Source organism: Harpia harpyja, chromosome 15 (assembly GCF_026419915.1).
Source record: "Harpia harpyja isolate bHarHar1 chromosome 15, bHarHar1 primary haplotype, whole genome shotgun sequence".
Taxonomy (NCBI): domain Eukaryota; kingdom Metazoa; phylum Chordata; class Aves; order Accipitriformes; family Accipitridae; genus Harpia; species Harpia harpyja.
Genome location: NC_068954.1, coordinates 23,311,201 through 23,332,888, shown reverse-complemented (window position 1 = coordinate 23,332,888; position 21,688 = coordinate 23,311,201). Strand labels below are relative to the sequence as shown.

Below are 21,688 nucleotides of genomic sequence, written 5' to 3'. Positions count from 1 at the left end.
GGAGCACAAACATTTTTTCCATCACATGGTACATAAACCAGCACTGTTGAGGAGTTAAGATGGTAGCTACAGAAGTATAAAGTTTAGCACATTTCTTATCACTTGGAAATAAGCTGAGAGACTCAGGTCTGCTCTTCTAAACAAAGTGTAACTAGGAACGTCCTGTGCTACACATGCATATAGTAATTTTTTCCTACATATGCAACAAATTCTTCATGCTAAATAGCTGACAGAGCTCTACCTAAAATTCTAGAGAGGGGTGGTGCTGGAAGTCCCAGCATGAGATATGCAAATAAGACTGATAGCAATATCAACATATTTCTGGTAACAAGTATTAGGCGATACTGCTAAAAGTGGTAACACAGTCAAGACAACAGTATTTATTTCTTTTTCCATATCACTGCTCTAGGCCCCTCCCTAACAGCTTAATACCATTCCTTACTTTTCATAGCAATACCTCTCACCATGTCTGCTTTAAGTGGCAAACACATGCCAGAACCACACTCTTCAGACACGCTGGAGCAGTGCGTGGATCCACCCAAGCTCTGAAGTTTGAGATCAGTGCCTTACATTCCACATATACCTCCTTTCCTGCATTTGTCAAAGTACACAATTGTCTTGCCAAATTGATCAAGGTATCTTGCTAATGAACTGACCTGCTACCCCTTCACTGCTGTAACTGCTTCCCCTCACTCTTGTATTTCCTTTCAGTTTTGGTCCTTTTCTTTGATACCAATCCTTTGGAAATGATCACTGGTTAGTGTCATGAGGCCTCTTTGGACAGGTATGTCATCAAAACTCTTGACCAACTTCAGAGCTGTCTGAGTTTTTAACCAGAGAAGTTTCTCTGAAGAATGTAAACTTCTGTGCATGGCCAGAATTGCCTCAGGTGTTGTTCTTGTTTCACATTCAATTGCAATCCTCAAAGTTAAGCTTTTTTTCCTTTCGTAAACCGCAGGGCCAGAACCTAGCAGCATACACATACGGAAACAGGCTTGGCAAAAACCTACTAGAAAATACAGGTTTCATTAAAACATGCGAGAGGCTTCCTCTTATGGGTCTGCGAGCTTAATTCTCTCTAGGGCAAAAGAAGATTCACACCAGTATCTTTGGGCTTCCAGAAGAGACCTCTAGCCACACAAGTGAGGGCCACTCGCAGCAGCAACAGCAGCATTCCCAGTCCCTTCTTCATGTTAAAAACTCTTGAAAAAAAGGGTTAAAGACTGGGTGAAAGGCAACAGAGCAAAAGTTTATGTATTAAATAATCATTTGATAAAGCAGAGATCTCTTCAGTCTAGAGCCTAGTGCCTTAGCCATTAGGATACTATATGAGAAATTACATGTCCTAGTTCTCCTATCCTGTTTAAAAAAAAAAAAAAAAAAGAGGCACAATTCATCCTCAGCTTAAGAAACTAATCACAGGTGCAAGCTCCACATTGTGAATCACAAGTGGCACTTCTCTAGCTCAGTGGCACCTGGAAGTACAATGACATTAAGAAATGCCTTGTTCCAATTTCTTACTGGTTTGTTTGGACAATTTCTCTACTCACAGAGTCACAGACTGGTTGAGTTGGAAGGCAGCCGTGGAGGTCATCTGGTCCAACCCCCCTGCTCAAGCAGTCACCTAGTGCTGGCTGCCCAGGACTGTGTCCAGATGGCTTCTGAGTATCTCCAAGGATGGAGCTCCACCACCTCTCTGGGCAACCTGTGCCAGTGCCCAGTCACCCTCACAGTAACAAAAAGTATTTCCTGATGTTCGGACGGCACCTCCTGTGTTTCAGTTTGTGCCCACTGCCTCTGGTCCATTCAGCGGTGCCCAGTGACAAAAGCCTGGCTCCATCCTCTTTCCACCCTCCCTTCAGGTATTTATAGACATTGATGAGATCCCCCTGAGCCTTCTCTTCTCCAGGTTGAGCAGTCCCAACTCTCTCAGCCTTTCGTCACAGGAGAGACGCTCCTGTCCCCTTCATCATCTGAATGGCTCTGTGCTGGACTCTCTCCAGCATGTTCACGTGTCTCTCATACTGAGGAGCCTGAAACTGGACCAGCACTCCAAGTGTGGCCTCACCAGTGCTGAACAGAGGGGAAGGACCACCGAGCATGCCAAGCGCTGTGAATTTAATTGTAGGGGTGAGCATGCAAGGGCTTACTGTGGGTGCTGTACACGAGTGAGAGGCTACGCATACCAATCATGTGTGGAAAGGACAGCCGTTGCAATCAAAGCAGCATGTCTTCTTTGTGCATCTGTTCTCTCATCTTAACCAAACTCTTTCTGAAACTACTAATATATTAATTCTTCTACTCTTTGCCACAACCATTCTGAGTTTTTATCTTCTTTTTCCTGTTTCTCTCCATACTCTCTACACAACTTCATGGAAAGGAAATGTGTATCAATGCCTAGAAGAAAGGAAGTAACTGGAACTGACTACAGTATATCAGGAACAATACACCTGTATTATATAAAGACTGTGATTTCCCTTTCCTAAGATACTTTTGTGAATGGAAGTCAAACATGCGCTGACCTTTTTTGCTATTACATCACTCAGAAAACACATCTGCTGGGCCGTCTGCAATCATCACAAAGGGGTTTTGTTATGTTTTTTAAACAAAGACAATACAATGTACTTTTTCCTTAACCTCATCCAGAAGTGTTTTGCCTGGAAATATTCCTAATAATTCAGCCTGAGGCAAACACTAAATACAAAGTATTGCAGACTGATAACTGCAAAAGTTAATAGCACTGTAAACAAGTTCCCAACACACAAGGTGTCAGAAACTTTACCATGTGCATCACTTCCATTCCTATATACAACAACATTTAATGCATTAGCTGTTTCACGGTTCCCCAAACAAGTCTTCTCACCCACATAAAATTAAGGATTATTGAGGATAATTATCAGGGCTCCTATTTTTAGGATTAACATATTAGCTGACCTACATCCTAGCCTTTTCTGTGACATTTTCAGAGATCACTATGTTAGCTCACATTTAAGAACCGAGTAGATTTTATTGTATCAGCATCTCATTGACTTTGCTTTTAAATTATGTTCAAATACATTCAGGCTTAAATACTTTTTAACTCATAAGTGAAAACACACTGATACAGAGGTGTCTCAGTAAAACATGACTACCCCCCATAAAGGAAGAAATCTCACTGTGCATCTTCAACTCTTCCACTAACATGGCATATGTTCCTCAGTTTACTATACATGCTTCTTAGTTTCCATTCTAAGTTACTTCAAGACAAGACTTTCTGCAGCCAGAGAACATTCTGGTTGCTGCCGATCTGACAAAGTTCTCTTGTGAAGAAAGTCAGAAGAGAGCACTTGCTGTTTGTGAACAAGCTGGATATTTACATGCATTGAGCCATCTGAAAACAACAGGAAAAGTTACAGCTATTTGGGTACTGAAAACCAAATGACAGAAGTCCTGGGTCTTTGACTACATACATAAAGGCATCGAGCTTCAGTGACTGAACTGATCCACTACACATTCTGCCCAGCGAGGAAGACACAAGGATCACAACTCTAATAGAGACTGCGAGATGGATTTTCATCCTCGAAGAAAGACTACCCCTTTTCATTCATGGAGTCCCACAACAGGCTGCACAACCATTTAACCTTTGCATCCCATAGCATTTGTCCTTCTCAGGCTTCAAATCAAGATGCCTTGTAATGCAGTGACCATTTTCACGTTCACTTTTAAATCTTTCCTTAATTTCCTTTACGCTGATAGACCAAAACCCATGTTGAAGTGCATGGCTGGAAAGTAAACCCCCTCTGTAGAACTGAAGGCAACCCTGATGAATTGCACAAAGCTCTTCAGAGGCTGCATTTCCCCACCCTCCTGTTTCACTGCTTAGATTCCTTTGTTTGGTAAAATAGGTCAACGCTCATAAAAACACCCCTCCAGGGCTGACTGCTCACATGACCACAGCAACAAACTATAAGGAATATGAATGCTAACATGGGAGCAGCTGATTTGCACAACTTTCGTAAGGTATGGAGAACTGAAATAACACACACAGACCAAACTGTAAGGAAAGCGATTACAAGATGAGTCAGAAAAACATGAATGCGTATTTCCCATCTCAGAGCTTCAGCGATCCTGAAATAGACTGTGACAGGCTCTATGAATATCGAGCTGCGCAAAACTGGTGTCTTCAGACGAAGATAAACAGGGACACTACAATCCTGGTCAATACAACATAACCTCCAGCTCATAACATAATTCAGTCTGGTTAACAGCTCTATCCTGTCCTTAACATCCTCTGTAGATATGCAACCCATGCATCCTTTCTTACCTATACTGCCAAGGATGCCACCCGTCTTTTTGAAGTAGTCTTTTCTGGAAGAAGTTGAGTGACAGCAACTGCAATCTTAAAACAGCTTAAATACACCAATCTCTTTCAGAGAAGATGACAGATTCACTTTACTACCCCATCCAGGTACACAGAGAAACTGAAACATCAAGAGTGATGTTATGAGACTAGGATCAAGGCCTCACTCCTGTGCCTCCAAAACAAAGAAAAATTTGCTATTCAGCAATTAAAAAAAAATTTTTTTTAAAGGGAACTGTAATCTAATGTCTGGCTTCAGATCAGAGACGACAGCTCAACAGGAAACCCACTGGGTTGAAGATGACAACTGCTGAAAGGAAATCTCTTTCCCAACACTTTTTTCAGATTCTTTGTTGCTTGGGAAAAAAAAAAAAAAATTGCATCCTGTGCCTTTCCCAAACCACATCTTTATATGATCTAACCCTGGACATATGATTTGTTCCAAGATTCAAGACACTGAGCTTGGCTCCTCAGTTAGAGACTGGCAGGATTTAGTAGCCAAGGTATAGTGCCACACAAATGCAACTACACTGTTTACAGGGCCCACCTCATTAGAGAAGTATGACAACCATCGTTATGCAGCTCACACTAATAAGGTACATCAGATCTCTGCTGGCTCTGCACTTTGCAAGGTCAGGTGTCTGTATGCTAACATCTCACTTAAAAACTCAGGTTTCAAACTTTGAGTAAAACCCCGCTGATTTTGAACTGAATTAACTATATACGTATGCAGTACTGCTGGGAAGTTAGTGAGATATACTGGAAGTACACAGACAAGCACCTGAACCAGCTCTGGAGAAGACAGTTCTGATTCAGAACTATTACCTGGGATTCTCCTTTACTCAAATTATTTTAGTCAATTACTTAGCTAGATACAAAACAACCAACTGTGATGCTAATGGAAAAAGGAGTCCTACTGTGAAATACACGAGTCACACACATAGGAAAGATTTCTCCTATGTGTACAGTAAAAATGGAGTTGTCATTTCAAATGAGATATACAGGAATCTGTACCAATAAGGAATTTTTGTCTTTCATAAACACCAATACTGGGTAGTTGAGTGGAATTAGCATTGTGCTATGTAAAATACAGTATACTGCCTGTTATCACATAAACTTCTGGACTCTTGTAACATTGAAGACCTAGGGTTTAAGCCAAGGGGCACAAATCAGTTTTCATATATATCATATGGTAAAAGTGGGAACAGTATCAAAGTTTCTACTGTCCGTCAAAAAGAGAAAGCAAGTCTTTTCAGAAGTACTGAAAAGTGTAGTAAGCTTAGTTCAGCAGTTTTACAGAGAATTTTCGGAAAATATAATAGTGGAAAATGACTTCTGCCAAAATACACTGGCATGTGAGTTCCTCAGGATGTTATCAAATCATATCACTACATTACCTTCTGCTTTTGTGTAGATTGAGATGTTTCCATTTACCAAGCCAGCAAACAAGTATTGAGACATATATGTTAAGCTCATAACAGTGGATTTTTCAGGAGTGAAGAAGTGTTGAAGTCGAATTTTCTTTGAGCCTTGGCAACTTTTGTAAATAGAAATGCTATAAAAAGAAGCAAGCAAAAAAAAAAACAAACCTGTGAAATTATGTTTTATTTAGTTCTTATCAGAATATGCACAAAAGAGATTTAGAATAAAATATTGGGAAGAAAAAAGGTTTTCTTTTTCCATTCACAGGAATATTAGTATGGAAAGTAGTATCTCGACCCTCCAAAATGTCTATATAGACAATTTCCAATTACTCAACATTGACATATGACAACACTTGTCATATGATCTTGTTTGGAGAAACATTTATTCAACAAAGAGACATAATGAAAATTCTGCTCAAAGTCCTTATTATGAGTCTATCCAAAACTTTCTATTAGTTTAAAAAAAAAAAAATATGGATTAAGTATTACCTGAAGAACTAGGAAAATAGAAGAAAAACTCACTACTAGACATCAATTACACTTAAAATTCCCACCATTCCTACAAATTATTACCATGGATATGTTAGGGATATTGAATAGTTTAATCTGGAATTAATTGCACTTCACAAGCAAAGATAATCAGTACAATTATCTGTTAGAATTTCTGGAAACATAGCATTTTCCCTGGAGAATTCTGTTCTCCTTCATTTATACTGGTTAGAAACACCTTCAAAAACCACATGTAGTTACATACTTATGCCCTCACTAGCTATAACAAGATCTGTTTGCTTACTGACCTGTAAGTTTAGAAAATGTAGCTTTGTTTTGACTCAGTAAGGTCATCACTTCGAACAGAGCAAAATAATTCATGTCAATAGTAAACAGCAATATTATTTATTCATATGACAAATCCTGCACAATATCACAGTGTAGGTTAATGGGTTCCTCATTAACACTTTGTCATTCTGAAAATTTTCCAATACCTAAAGATTATGTTGTAACATTACAAAAGTAATATTTATATTTTTCAGACATGATGTATGATGAATTAATCCTCTTTCATCGAAGATACACATTATTTTAATTTCAAATACTACATAGTGTATTTTGAAATCATGTAGAGCGTATTTTTTCCTTGATTTAGGTGGAAAGGAGAAGTTGAGGTCACTGGGATATCATATGGATATTTTTTTAAAAATAAAACATTTTCTTGGAAGTATCTCACACAATTTTGCTGTAAAATAGTAAAAATCATACACAGTACACTAAAAATGAGAATCACCTTCCTTCTTCCATGCCAAGGCAAATAGTAGGCACATTAGAGGCTTTTGCAAGAACGTTTTCAGAGTCAAGAGCCTTATTTTGCTCTTTCAGTTTCTCCTCCTCTGGTATGTAGACCATGCAGAGAATCCGTGATTCCACATTGAAGCACTCAATAACCTTGGGGCTGGAGCTTTGAAATGAGACTATTGCAATCTGGCCCATCTGATTAGTGCAACTGCCAATCTGAATTGGAAAGAGGAAAGAAAAAAAACAAGACCAAGACTGATATCTGTCTCCAAGATGATCAGCATTAACAAGAAGGAATGACTGGAATATTAATTGCAGAGTGCATCTCAAGTTATATGAGTGAATATGAGTTTTCATGCATTAAGACATAAACAAGAAAATAATTCAAACACAAATACAAGAGATTTCAAAAGATTATATACATAAAATTCCCTTGTATACTCACAAAAACAGTTCTTTCTTTTTTGAAAGGAGGAATATTATGGCCTATTCTGATGTCTGCCTCATATGTATATACATAATGTAATGCAATTACAATAAGTACATGTGTAATATTATTTTAATAACCAGTGTCCTAAATTAATCTCAGATTCTCTTAAAAACAGATAATATAGCTGAGGCCGGTCCTTTGCACAGTAACAGGTCTACAAATAAATGCTCTGTCTCAACAGAAAGAGGGATTATTAATATAATCCCTTTTGTAAACTTGCTGATACGGGACCCTAAACTTCTCCTTGATCCAGAACTAAGTATCATCAATATGTCCACAAATCGGTACATTTTAGGGCTCTGGGAAGAGAGAGGGGAAAAAAAAAGTCTGCCCAAGCAGCAGTAAGTGTTTTTATATAGTAACTCTTTATGTTTATATGAAATGAAAAAACATAGCCAAGAGAAAGAAAGAACATTTTGTGGCAGTAGAAAGATTTTATTGGCATATGTTTGTGATGACTGTTTACGAACAGCGAAGACAAAAAGAAATTATATGGGTCACCTTGAAAAAGACCACGGACAAATGCTATTTCTAACTTCTACTTCTAATTCACAAGTGTTCCCTTAAAATTTCAGTATTATAGTAACAATAAAAGCTACTGAAATCATTAGCTTTTTTTTTAAAAAAAAGTATTGGCTATTTCACTTTGTCTGCTGGAATATCTGCATATTTGGGGTCATAACAATATGCCAGAATGGTTTTTTTTCCTATGTACAGACTTAAACAGATTATTTATGGCTAAAACATTTTTAAAATATGGAAACAGACAATAGGACAGTATGAGCTCATATGGGTTTTAGCAGCCCTCATTATAAATTAGCACAGAACTCACTTCTGAATGTGCTCAGCACTGTGGAATTTGTTCTGTGCCACACTAACAAATCACACACACATAAAGTGACACCCTACAGAGAACAGTGAGATCACATGGGCAAAATTACTAGCTATCCTTTATAGAAGTTCATCTTCAAATAAACAAACAAAAAAAAGAGAGAAAAAACAACCCAAAATTTATTTCAGATCCATATGTTGCTGAGAGTCACAAAAAACAATGCAGAGAAACAGGAGACAACTCCCTTTTTAGCTTTTAAAGATTATGCTTACCCAAAGAAAACCATGTTCCATGGCACAGGAATCTGACTCTGTTTCGCCAGAGAGGTATGGTTCAGGATTATAAGCAGCACATTCAATCTTCAAGCAAAGGAAAAAAGACCGGTTACCACATTAAAAAGATATGCCTGTTTCTGTCTAATTTAGTCTGTAATTAACTAAAGTATTTAAGGATATCAAAGAATCACAGAAGGCAAGAAGTTTAGTCCATCCAGCTTCCCGTGGGCAGGGTCAGCTACATGTGTGTTGTTTCTAACACATTCCTTATCTACTCTTATAGACATTAAAAGCCAAAGACTACAAATTCTGTAGCTGATCTGCTCAAATGCCTCATGACTTTTATTAAGTTTTTCCAAATACCCAACCTAACATCATCCTTGCTGTAACTGTTAGTCTGTAACTTCTCATCTCAGTCACCAGGTACTTCCCTTCTGCAGTGTCCTCTTACATAAGGCTGATATCTGTCTTGACCCTGCCTGAGTCTCCTCTTCATTAGGCTAAACTAACATTGTCACTTAATAAATTACATTTAAAAGTTTTTAAAACAGTTTATTTTTTTTAATTCTTGTTTTTAAAATTCTTGATTACTATCACTTTTCCAACTGGCATCTCTCCAGCAGATATATCAGCTTCATATATTTGAGAATGCAGAACTTTCTCACCTGAACATGCTATCCCAGCAAGCCTGTTAGCAGCATTACATCATGATTACCTCTTCTGAAGCCTGTTTGTACACATCCCATTGATTATTTGCTCTTTATAACAACATTACATTCTTAAATAATCCTTAGCTTGCCAGTCTATTAAAAGTTACTTTTACAGACCTTCTACTCAACCACCTCCCTGGCCTGTACTTGTGAAGCTCTTTATTTCTGCCTGAGAATACCATGTGTCTGTCCTATGGACTGTCATCCTTTTTTTTTTTTTTTCTCCTTTTTTCCCCTCAAATTACTTCTCCAGGTGCTTTACTAATTCTGAATGCTAATACTACCATCCATAATACTCCTACTCCCTCCCAACTTCATGTCATCATGTTACTGTCTTCAAATTAATAACCATACTCATCATCTTATCATGCAGGCCATTTACGAAAAACCGAAGAGCTACAACAGACTAGAGATCTATATTTAAGTCCATCCCAACTCTGAAAATCATTCAAGCACCAAGGTTCTGAAAACAGGCATTTTTATGAGCAGTCATGGATTTCTATTTTCCCTAATTTTCCTAATATCCATGACAGAGCGCCCTAAAGCTTATGTAAACACTTTAAGATGTATAAAGCAATTCATAAACATGTAGAGAATAAAAAGGTTTCTGATGAGGTGTGATACTACATTTTTAGACAAGATTCTCCATAATTCACACTGAAGTTCTCATCTCAGACAACAATGTCATTGCGATTATTTTGCAGGACTAGAGACAATTTGGTTAGTATTAACTTAGACAACTTCACCATAACCTGGCAACATCACCTCCCAACAGTGAATAATTTAAAAAAAAAAAACCAAAAACCAAAAAACAAACAAACAAACCAAAAAAAAACCCCCAAAACAAAACAAGCAGGTGTAAGTTAGAGTTCTAAACTCCTATTTTACTTAATTTTCAGAAGTGCAAAGAATTTCACAAATCTCCCTATCTCCCTGAAGTCAGCAGGCATCACCAAGTGATTAGCAGTAGTAAAAATAATGTCATGTATTCACCAAAGCAATTCACTGTAAGTATAAAAGATGGAAACTCGTAGATGAGAAAGAAAAAAACACAGCTATCCATGCCACTCTTAGCATCTCTCATTTAACACATGCTGAGGGTATCTACTCGTAGTGGTGATTTACAGTAGCTGTGACAGCTAAATACATCACTAGTGAAAGAAAAGACAGCCTGCATGCTGGATATTTCTCGGGCTGCTTGTTACATCTCTGTGTTACTTTGCACCTTAGTCAAAACCGATGAAGTTTTTCCATAGTTAAACCCTGGTAGTTTAGCTCTCAATCTTGACAGAAGCCCTTTGCCTGGGGTGTAAACTTGCTCTGATGGAAGAAGTTTTTACAGGCTCCCTACACCACTGGGCAGCCTGAGCACAGATAACAAGCAGCATCAGCCAAGCAAAGGGTCTCTTCCCACCCCAAGCTGTGGCCTGACACCCAAACTGCAGCTCAGGCTGCAGAAAACCACCAATAATACTTAGATTATCTTTTCCAGTAATATCAAGGACTTGGGAGCATCAGGCATGACAGCTGGGCTCACACCCACATTATCTCTAGGAGCTGCAAAACTGGCAAAGTTGTCCCAGAGCTCAGGCAAATATTGCCACACACTGTATTCTCCTGAGGTGACCAAGGCAAAGACCATCACCTATGGGCAACAGACTTTCCTTTCATAACAAGCAGATCCTGTTGTAACTTGATTACAGGAGTTGAGCCTGGGCCTTCAAGGCTCCTGGCATGGACCTACAGGACTTACAAACATGTAGGCTCTAAGGAAATGTAAATATTTTAAGCTTCTGAAAAAAATTACATTAGCTTGGTTATTTCATCAGTGGTGATTTTAGAAAGTATTGGCTGTATTGGCTTTGTGTGGCAAGGTTTTGGTAGCAGGAGGGGTTACAGGGGTGGCTTCTGCAAGAAGCTGCTGGAAGCTTCCCCCATGTCCGACAGAGCCAATGCCAGCCGGCTCTGAGACGGACCCGCCGCCGGCCAAGGCCGAGCCCATCAGCGATAGTGGTAACGCCTCTGGGAGAACATTTTTAAGAAGGAAAAAAAGTTGAGGGACAGACAGAAACGGCAGCCGGAGAGAGGAGTGAGAACATGTGAGAGAAACAGCCCTGCAGACCCCCAGGTCAGTGCAGAAGGAGGGGGAGGAGGTGCTCCAGGCGCCGGAGCAGAGATTCCCCTGCAGCCCGTGGGGAAGACCATGGTGAGGCAGGCTGTCCCCCTGCAGCCCAGGGAGGTCCACGGGGGAGCAGATCTCCACCTGCAGCCCGGGGAGAACGCCATGCCTGAGCAGGGGGATGCCCGAAGGAGGCTGTGACCCCGTGGGAAGCCCACGCTGGAGCAGGCTCCTGGCAGGACCTGTGGATCTGTGGAGAGAGGAGCCCACGCTGGAGCAGGTTTGCTGGCAGGAGTTGTGACCCCGGGGGGGACCCACGCTGGAGCAGTGTGCTCCTGAAGGACTGCAGCCCGTGGAAAGGACCCACGCTGGAGAAGTTTGTGAAGGACTGTCTCCCGTGGGAGGGACCCCACGGTGGAGCAGGGGAAGAGTGAGGAGTCCTGCTCCTGAGGAGGAAGGAGCGGCAGAGACAACGTGTGAGGAACTGACCCCAACCCCCATTCCCCGTCCCCCTGTGCTGCCAGGGGGAGGAGGGAGAGAAAACCGGGAGTGGGGTTGAGCTGGGAAGGAGGAAGGGGTGGGGGAAGGTGTTCTGAGGTTTGGTTTTATTTCTCATTACCCTACTCTGATTTGTTTGGTAATAAATTAAATTAATTTTCCCAAAGTTGAGTCTGTTTTGCCCATGATGTGAGTGAGTGATCTCTCCCTGTCCTTGTCTCAACCCACGAGCCTTTTGTTGTATTTTCTCTCCCGTGTCCGGCTGAGGAGGGGAGTGACAGAGTGGCTTTGGTGGGCACCTGGCATCCAGCCAAAGTCAACCCACCACAAATACAGAAAAAGCTGACTGTTTAATAAGACAAGAATGACTATGGTTCTATGGGAGACCGGAGACTTTCAGTAGACTTTGGCTGCTGTAAACCACAGCTCTGCTCTGAAAATCAGTATCAAAGGAATGGCTTCATTTAACACCGTTACACATTTCAGATGCATTTCCAGCTAGCAATTACTCTTCCCCAGCATCCAGGACTGCATACTCACACTTGAAATGAAGCTGTCAGCTGAACTTCCCTCCTGTGTAGGTTGTCCTAGCAATGAGGGTATGCAGACTTACTGCTTTAAGCAGTACCCATGTGATGATATTAATTTAACACTGAGATTCTGGCCATACATATACAATTTTATTTCCATTAGTGTTTTTGCACAAGCCTGACTCATGGTCAATAAGAAATCCTGTTGATGCATAGGAAAAAATAGTATCCAGCACCCTTCCCTTCAATCTGTTGGTCTGGACATGCTGTACTTATTTTCATCATTAAAGCTAGTGGTCAATTTGAGTTCAAACTGATACATTACTTTAGGAAATGAACCACTAAATTATTTCTATATCATTGTTCAGAACAGAACTACACCTTATATAAGACCCCATAAAACCGAAATTTTAAAACTATTTTAAAACTATTGCTCTCTGTGCACTAATGAAACCCAGAAATTTGAGGAGGATTCCACATAGTTACACAGGTATAGGACAGCTATCACGGAGATCAGATTCTTGCATTTTGTAAGCTGCAGGTTACTTTGGAGCCTCAAACAAATACTTGGAAACCTCAAGACCAATGCAAAATTCCCAGCAGTTCTGTTTTCATTTAGTGATGAGCTTACATCTGAAAGTGAATGTCATGCTATATATAAGTAAACACTATGTTCCATAGTGCCTCAAAGATTGCAGTATTTTGCATTCCTGTGACCCTCTTGGACCTTCCATTGCTACTGGTCTTACACCAAGGTAGTAAACTCAAGAGAACTAGTAGATACAAACTAATAGATGTATTTACAATATGGTATTCTTTAGCAGTTATATCACACAACAAAAGCAACTGTAATTTCATATAAAAATTCTGTTCACCTTAAACTCCTGTTGCTTGGCCATCATCACTGGCATGTGTCTAACAAGGAGAGGATGCTTCTCCTTTTTGATTTGATTCCCGTCATCTTCTACACAGAACCAACCTAACAGGTTATCCTCCGCTGTAATGGAAAGAACAAAACAACAAACATCCCACAATACTTTCACTGAATAATCACTTATACCTCTCTACAGGAATATAAAAGAATTCTGTTAGGATTGGTTAATACTGATCAGGCTGTTCTTATGCCATATATGCATAAATTACAATGTCAAACTATGAGCAAAAATTCAATATAGTAGATTACATACATACTGATAATGCAAAAAAAGAACACGTTACACTAGCAAAACGTTAAGGGCGTTCTTTTAATGATTTTGTCAGTAGGTTATTAAAAGAGGAAAAGGCACATCAAACCTCTCCTCAGACTCTAGGAAATCTGTTTTGCAAATAGCATTTCTCTGCCTGTATAAGTGACATCACTACCAACTACTACTTATCATAATCATAAGGATCCTCCCCCTGGAATGATGGAGACATCTATTCTCTCTTCTTTTGTTTTTGTTATTTTGCCTGCCTTCAGTCAGATACCATAAAAGCACTGTATTTTAAGGATGTGCTGGTGAAGTGTGCTTTCTAGCAAGTGCCTATCTTCAATGTTTCTCAACTTAGGCATTCAAAATCCCAGGTATCTTTGGAAACCTATACCCTCTGTGCAAACACAGGAGACCAATAACATCACAGGACAGCACATTCTTGACTGCTCCCACTTAGATCAGGTTTGTTTGTGATAATCCCTCCAGTGAAGACTACAGATTTATGTTTAAAAAAAAAAAACAAAAACAACTCCCCCCCAACCCCTTGATTTTTACGTATCCAACTATAGAAATATTGCATTATATTAAAACTACACCCATAAGTTTATTTCATGCTCAGAAAGCTGAACAAATGAACCCAACAGCTTTACTGATATCTCCTAGCTAAAAACATTCTGTGCTAAAACTGAGAAACTTGAACCTAAAGTTCAAAGTTTAAAAAGTTCCTAAGATCTGAAGAAATAAATTTATAACGAAATAACTTCCTCACCTGTCTGTTCTGTAGCATATCTCATTCTTGGTGATTTAGGTATAACAATTAGTAGTGATTACCACAGACTTCATTAAAATACTGTAGAAATTATATTCCTTCATAATGAAATGCCCATTCTATCTATAACATCATTACACTATAGTGATACACAATCACTACTATTTACTGTATTGCAATTTTAACATCTGCAGATAGATTTTCACAAAAAAATAATTTTCTAAAAAAAATAAAAATAAAAAAATTACACTCTACATTGAGAGCTATCTTGACAGGAAATTTAAGTAACTAGGAATTACCAAGGGCCAGTTTAGCCATTTGTAAATTGTTGATCCAAGACTGTTTGATGGCAGGGGTAAATGTATTGAACACAGCTGTAAAAAAAGTGGGCCGCCCAGACCTGCAAGACAAAAAAAAAAGCCACTCTAAATGCATTGAGTATGAGATACAGTCAAGGCTAAAAATGTTGAGTAAGATGAAATGTCATCATTTTCTAATACTTAGAAAAAGACACAGCTCCGATACAAGCATGCAGGCTATAATACGCTGTACGCCCAGCTTCCTACACTTTACACGAAATTGTATGAGAAGAACACCCTCCTTGGTGAAGGAACATAACAGTGGCTGTTCCCTATTAGCCATCACTGCCACAGTTCCTCTCTTGCTTCTTGCATCCGGAATGCAGGGTTGAGGAACAGGAGAAAAACTACAACGCTGCCCTGGAACACGCAAGTTCCCAGCATTGTGGCATGAGAGCAGAAGTCAGAGGCTAACTGTGGAGACAGAAGAGGGGGAAGAGCTACAAATTCCCAAATCCTCCCTGCTACATCTATGCCTAATACATAAGCCCCTTTAGAAAGTTTTGTAATCAAGATTACTACTGACTTGTCCTGTTTTCCTGGGAGTTGCAGCTGAATTCTACAGCGATCTGCCGCTCTGATTTCATCTTCTTTTTTCAAAATCAGTTTTTGTAAACCTGAGGTCCAGTCATGGGCTACAGATTGGTTTAAGTTCTGAAAAATTAAAAAAGCTAAGATTCAACGCCAGCCTACTGGCCTATTTCCAACAGGCTAAGGTGATCTCTGCATATAACAAACAATTCCTGGCACCTGGGACTCACTGAGTCCACATTTTAATCATGGATAATTTAGCTGTATTTGTAAATGCATTTCAAAAATATCTGTAAAAAATTTGCTAACATTTTACATATTTTGTCTGATGATTTAATTGCTCAGAGTTTGATGATACACAAATGACATTCACAATCGTCTGTCAGATTAAGAAATGTAAATTTGCATCAGGTGTACACAAAACCCTTTTACTTCATTTCAATGAGTAGTTATACAGAACCCACAAATTCTGTTTCTAAAGAAAATCTCACGAAAACGTCTACAAATCAAACTGCCAATATGTTTTTGTTCAAATATTTGAGCCGAAATGTTTACAGAGCCATCATGAAAGCTGTCTGTGTGGTTGGAATCTGTTTAAGTAGGATGCTGAAACAATGACCCTCTGCAAACTGAGTGTTCGGTCACAGAGGGTAAAAACACACCTAAGTGACACTTAAAGCATCAATAGTGACAAGTATTCATACACAAAAGTACACTAATTTTCCACAGCCAGAATTTTATGAAAATGGAAGTCTTTTTCAAAAATAGAGAAGCTGAACTCATTCCTCAACTAAGCTGTTCTAGTTATCTTACACATCTCTACCTGGAAACATTGACTGAATTTTAAGTTTTCAAAACATAGTTGGCTCTGACTGGCAGTACAGGCAGAAAGGTTTTGTATATGTCAATGGGTGAATGTCTTATGGTATCTGTGCTATACATATTCCCAATAATGCAGCTGAAATTCACCTTCAAATACTTGTGAAATTTTGTCCAAAAGTACTGTTTCCATAAACTTCCTTAACAGTACATATTTTCACAAAACGTTGTGTTTTATTTAATGCCCTTGACTGAAGGCAAGATATCCCAAGAGAAACTCAGCTTTCATACACATATTCACACGCACATATATATTTACAGCCTATGGTGGCAGGCAGGAGTTAAAAATTGTGCCTAAGCATATATAAAGCATATAAAATAGAAGTCAAAAAGGCAACTTTTTAAAGTCTTAAGACTGTGGAGAACTCATTCTGAAAACCAGTGTTAAAGTACTGTATCTGTTTGCCAGAATATAAGCTAAATAAAAGGGATGTGAACAAAGCCAAAGCAAATTACTTTCAAGATTCCTCTGAAAATCCTTTTATATTTTTGTGATCTGCACTCAGTTTTAAGTACAGCTCTGCCTGAAAGCCAGGATTATGAGCTTGGATGGGCATCAAGAGCTTCCTCCAAACAACCATCCTCCTACTACCTTGTCTAACTGCAAGAATCCAATTTCTTAAGATCAAAATGTAATTGTTTCCATATAAGCTTATCAGCTACTGAACAAATGCAAACACTTGTAGTAACCACCTACGCTTAAAAACAAAAAACAAGATTAGAAAAACCAGCTGTAATCTACTTATAATGCTAAACAGTTAACAGTAAATGACTTACTAGAGGTAAAAATTATTACACTCTTTACAGAGAGAACTAAAGAATGTCTTGCATAGATCCTAGGGAGAGACAGTTATGCTACTTTACAACAGGAACATATTTGAAAAATAAATCCAGCTTTTTTTATTACCTGATAGTTTCCTTTAAGGCTGCCTATTAATTGACTAATTTGACCAACTACATTCAAGTCATGTAAAAGGTTCTGCAGATCATGGTACAGTTGCCCTGGTCCCATATAGAGCTTGTCTAAAATGAATAAAAACATAAGGTTATATATAATAAAAAGATGTAATTCTCAGTTGGAGGAGGAAAGCATGACAAAGATAATAATATTAACACACATCGCTATTTCTTGACACTATGAAAATTAAGCTGATCAAACTGGTGACACTTTCTCTAGACTGTAAAAACAACTAATGTACCCATGTGCAGCTAGGGTCTTCATTACGTCTGAAAATCAGAGTGGTTTTATTTATACATATACCATCGATATTTCACTTTGCTGCTCCAGGTGCTTTTAATGTCCCTGCAGACAGATAATTGTGAAATGCATCCCGGGAAATTATAGGTAGTAGTATGTTAATACATATTAGCTGTGCGTGTACGGGCATTACCATAGGCATTTCCTTTTAGCTCACCTTATCATTGCCTTTTATAGTTACAAGTAAGATTCAAGTTTGTTCATCTAGCATGATGGACAGCATTATGTGTAATTTTAATAAGCACGCACTAGAACTGTGACAAATATCGATGCTTCACTGGCCCTCAAATCTCTCGCTGACATGGAAGTTTTGCTTAGCACCAAGCAGCAGACTTGCTGTTACACCTTAGTTTAAACATCCTTCTTGAAGGTTGCTTTTGGTCATGTGACGAACCCCAAAAATTTATTTATAGCTTTCACTACGGTGGTTTAAAACTCAAAATTTTTTTCATCGATCGCAAGATAGTTCTGGATCATACATCCACATCCCAGCTCTAACACGAGCCTGCAATTTCACTGAACCACTTTAAATTTTATTGTAATCATGGTTAAGTGAAAAAATGATCTGCATTGAGGTCAGCAACAAATCTTAACAGCAGCAGAAATATTTTGTCCTAACCATCAATAAGCACATATGTTTACAAGATAACACTAACTCAGAAAAATACTCCGATTAGTAGGATAAACTGACTACTTAAATGCACAAAGCTTGCAGAACCCTGCTGATACACTCTGACTCCCAGACATAATGTTAGGAGTGGGATGGCTATGTAATTCTTGCAGAAGCAAGACTCTCCCTCTCCCCTAAAAAATCCCACCCCAACTCATACAGAGTCAGCATGTTTCCCTTTGGCTGAATGAGAGGAACCGGGCTGGATTATCTTTCCAGGAAACCCCTGCAGATTATTTAGCTCATGCAGTGTAGCATCCAAACTACAGAGCCTTCACCCTCAGTACAACTTTGGAAGCTAGTCTGCAGGCAGCGAACTCCCCTGGAGCAGAAGGATTTCAACCCTGTGTTGGCAAGAACACCATCTAAATATAATGCTGGCTACCCGCTCTGCAGACAGATCAGGGGCAGGGACACGAGCCATGTCACCTGGTCTGGCTGCCAGGGCAGACTGGTGCTGGACACAGGGCAGCTGCCAGCTGGGACACCGCTGGCACCTCCGTCCCCTACGTCTGCTATAGCGACCAGCGTATGAACCAAAACGCAACAAACCAAACACAAAGTTATCAAAATAGCATCAACCAGAATAAACATGAAAAATAAACACACACGAGAGAATTCTTCTTAAATCATTAGTATATTCTCAGTTACGTATCAAAATAACTGTGTTTTCTAAAGATATTTTCCTATTTGGAGGCATCATACGGATCGAGGCCATCACTGGATGTTTTCTTTAATGCAATTCACTGTACTAAGCTAGGAGTCTGCCTTAAACCTTTAAGAGTATAAAATTTCAAGGGTCAAGGAAAATGTTAAGGGTTACTTTATCTCTGAATTCTCCACTTCACTGCAGGAAAATGCAACATAAACCTGCGATATTACACATTCCCATCAAATTTCAAATTACTCTCTTGCCTTTAAATCTTCTGGTAAATTGAATCAATGAAAGGATTTCTGTGTATTGCCCTTGAGCACTAAACAGGGGAATGACTGCACTTACTACTATTTACCCAGCCAGAGAAGAGATACAACTTTCATCCACCCTTCTTTGCCTGTTCTGAATGTTAATTAAAAAAAACAATCTAGCCTTTCTTACCCTTAAAAACAAATCAGTCCATAAGAACAGATCATTACATTTATCGTACACAATGAAAAGAAATAATTGCAAAGTAGACCTAAGAGGAAGAGTTTTGAGATTATGCTCAGTAGAGTATGTTTGCAGGTTTGTTTAAAAAAAAAAGAAACACTTTTCTGGAACTGCAGACTACAGACTTTCATTAAGCTGCATTTCCACTTTCTTCAATCCAAATACTTGAAAAATCAACATCTGAAAGTTGTAAACACTTCTCTCCATGTATCCCTCTTCTGCTAGCTTACACCTTTTTTCTTACTAAGGTCGACAACAATTGTAATTTGTTAAGCATCAGAATCGCTAGTTGCTAGACACATCTAATTGCTGATTTCGACAGGGCTACTTGCAAAGAAAGGGGTGGGTCAGTGTTAACGGAAGTCTGGTGAAATCTAGGCAAAAGCCATGATAATGTGTTTGGCATTGTAAAGAACAAATGAAATCATTCTTGTCCCAACTTTCTGTAACAAAAAGACAACTTCTGCAAAACAAAATTTAGACTGATTAGAAGTAATTGGCAGTTGAGTTGAGTTTTTGGCAGAAGTCCATTCACTTACCTGTCATTTATAAACTCCACTACTAAACAAACCAAGCTGCTGCACTGAAAAACATAGTACAAATATTTCTGAATTTTATCCTTGTGGGTTCAAACCAAGAGAAAATTTACAACTACTAGGCTGTGAAAAGCTGAAAGTTTGCAAGGATTCCCTTGTATAAGATGGATATTTTCACTCAAGTGAATTACATTATTTTTAAGTTTTAAGAGCCAGGATCACTCTTTGCAGCTTCATAAAGACGGTTATCAGATATTTCATTTTATTATTGAAAGCAGGTTGGAGAATGGATGCTAACCTGCAACACATAGCAGCAAGCATTCAGGCCACTCTTAGATGCTGCAGGACTTTATGCCACAGTCTTCAACTGAGGCCATAAAGAAAGCTTTAACTACTTATACAGATGGACTTGCCCTGTGCAGTATATACATCCACCCTGCCTGAACAGAGCTGTCCTCTACAAACCTCTTCCTGGAGCTTCGAATACTTAGAAATATCCTTGTTCCAGTCTTGGGAATAAGGCATAAATCTTGAATTTTATTCAGTAAGTGTCACCTGAGTCTATTTTGTCTGTACCATGCATATTTTTTAAGCTTTTAATAAGTCAAGATACAAAGGATGCAATAAGTGTCTAAGCAAACAAACTAACATGGCATCCAAAATTGTGTCACACAGAACAACCAAACAGAAGTCATTTTAGGCTCATTCGTTAAAGACCACGTTCTTAGCACAGGAAAGAAAGCCAAAAAGCAAATTGATAAATAATTAAAGAGAACCCGCTTCCATCCTCTGATGTTCTAGGAAGGACAAACAGCCAAATTAAGAAGAAATTTTAATAGTCAGTTAAGGGCTAGATCAATAGCCATGGCTAATAACATTCTTTCATGGAGGTCCTTAGTGGGCACAAACTGGAACACAGAAAAATAACTGGGCTTCAGAGATCAGCAATGATGGACTCATCAGAATAGAGTTCTCTGAGAACTGACCACTTGGTTTGTGTCTGGATAACAAGTTACAAGTTATAGCAACTTCATCTCTGAACTGGGTCCTGCAAGGGTTAGCCACTATGTCTTTTAAAATAGGATTAGCTTCTCAGTGGTTAACAAAATGTTGACTACCAGTTGATCCGGCTGAGAATTGACTGACAGAGGGTTTTTCCAGGGTGAAGGAGGTGGGGGGTTACACTACTTTGTTCATCAGATGCCTTTCTCAGTTCACAGCCAAGGACTGGCTGCTTCAGCCCACACATGTTCCCTGACCATTCAATTGCCAGCTATTTTGGGGTGGGTGTTCAGTCTTTCTTTTTTCCATAGAAAGCACTGAAAAACTCTTGGCTTCACTTCAAAGCAGATACATGGCTGGTTTCTTCTTGTACTTTGAAATGTTTCACAAATGATAAAGCCATTTCCTTCCCATTTCTAAGCCACTCTTGCTAATTATCAAGCTCCAAAACAACTTATTTTTCCAATGTGAAAAAAACCCTCCATGAGTTTAGAGAAGGTTCTCCCCAGCTCTACACATCCTATGTGTTACAGAGGATGGTGTGCCCAGGCAGGAGAGAAGGCAGTGTGCTGTAACCGATAACCACATATGTGGCTTCGGAGGCAACGTTTTTTGCATTCCACCTACAGATCAAGGGTGAAATCTTGGCCACATGTAAGTTAGCAGGAATTCTTTTCATCAACTCCTTTGTTGCTATGATTTTAGAGAGAGAATTCATGCCTCCCTGTAACAGGCAGGTTTACTGTTGACAACCAGTAATTCATGCAAAATACCTAATTCCTTGCTCAGCATTATTATGAAATATATTCAAGGTTAAAAAAGAAAACAAAAATGCCA

At 39.0% G+C, this 21,688-nt stretch overlaps 1 protein-coding gene across 6 annotated transcripts in view; it reads right to left on the bottom strand.

Moving 5' to 3' along the window:
- ARHGEF10 (Rho guanine nucleotide exchange factor 10) overlaps positions 1–21,688 on the bottom strand; it is a 120,197-nt gene that overhangs the window by 24,925 nt on the left and 73,584 nt on the right. For all 6 annotated transcript variants that reach the window (XM_052809171.1, XM_052809174.1, XM_052809176.1 and 3 more), the window contains 7 exons: positions 17,146–17,261; positions 15,355–15,482; positions 14,769–14,869; positions 13,383–13,504; positions 8,648–8,734; positions 7,046–7,269; positions 5,737–5,894 (listed from right to left, as the gene is read on the bottom strand). In XM_052809171.1, the coding sequence (XP_052665131.1) occupies positions 5,737–5,894; positions 7,046–7,269; positions 8,648–8,734; positions 13,383–13,504; positions 14,769–14,869; positions 15,355–15,482; positions 17,146–17,261 (936 nt within the window). The remainder of the gene's footprint in view (positions 1–5,736; positions 5,895–7,045; positions 7,270–8,647; positions 8,735–13,382; positions 13,505–14,768; positions 14,870–15,354; positions 15,483–17,145; positions 17,262–21,688) is intronic.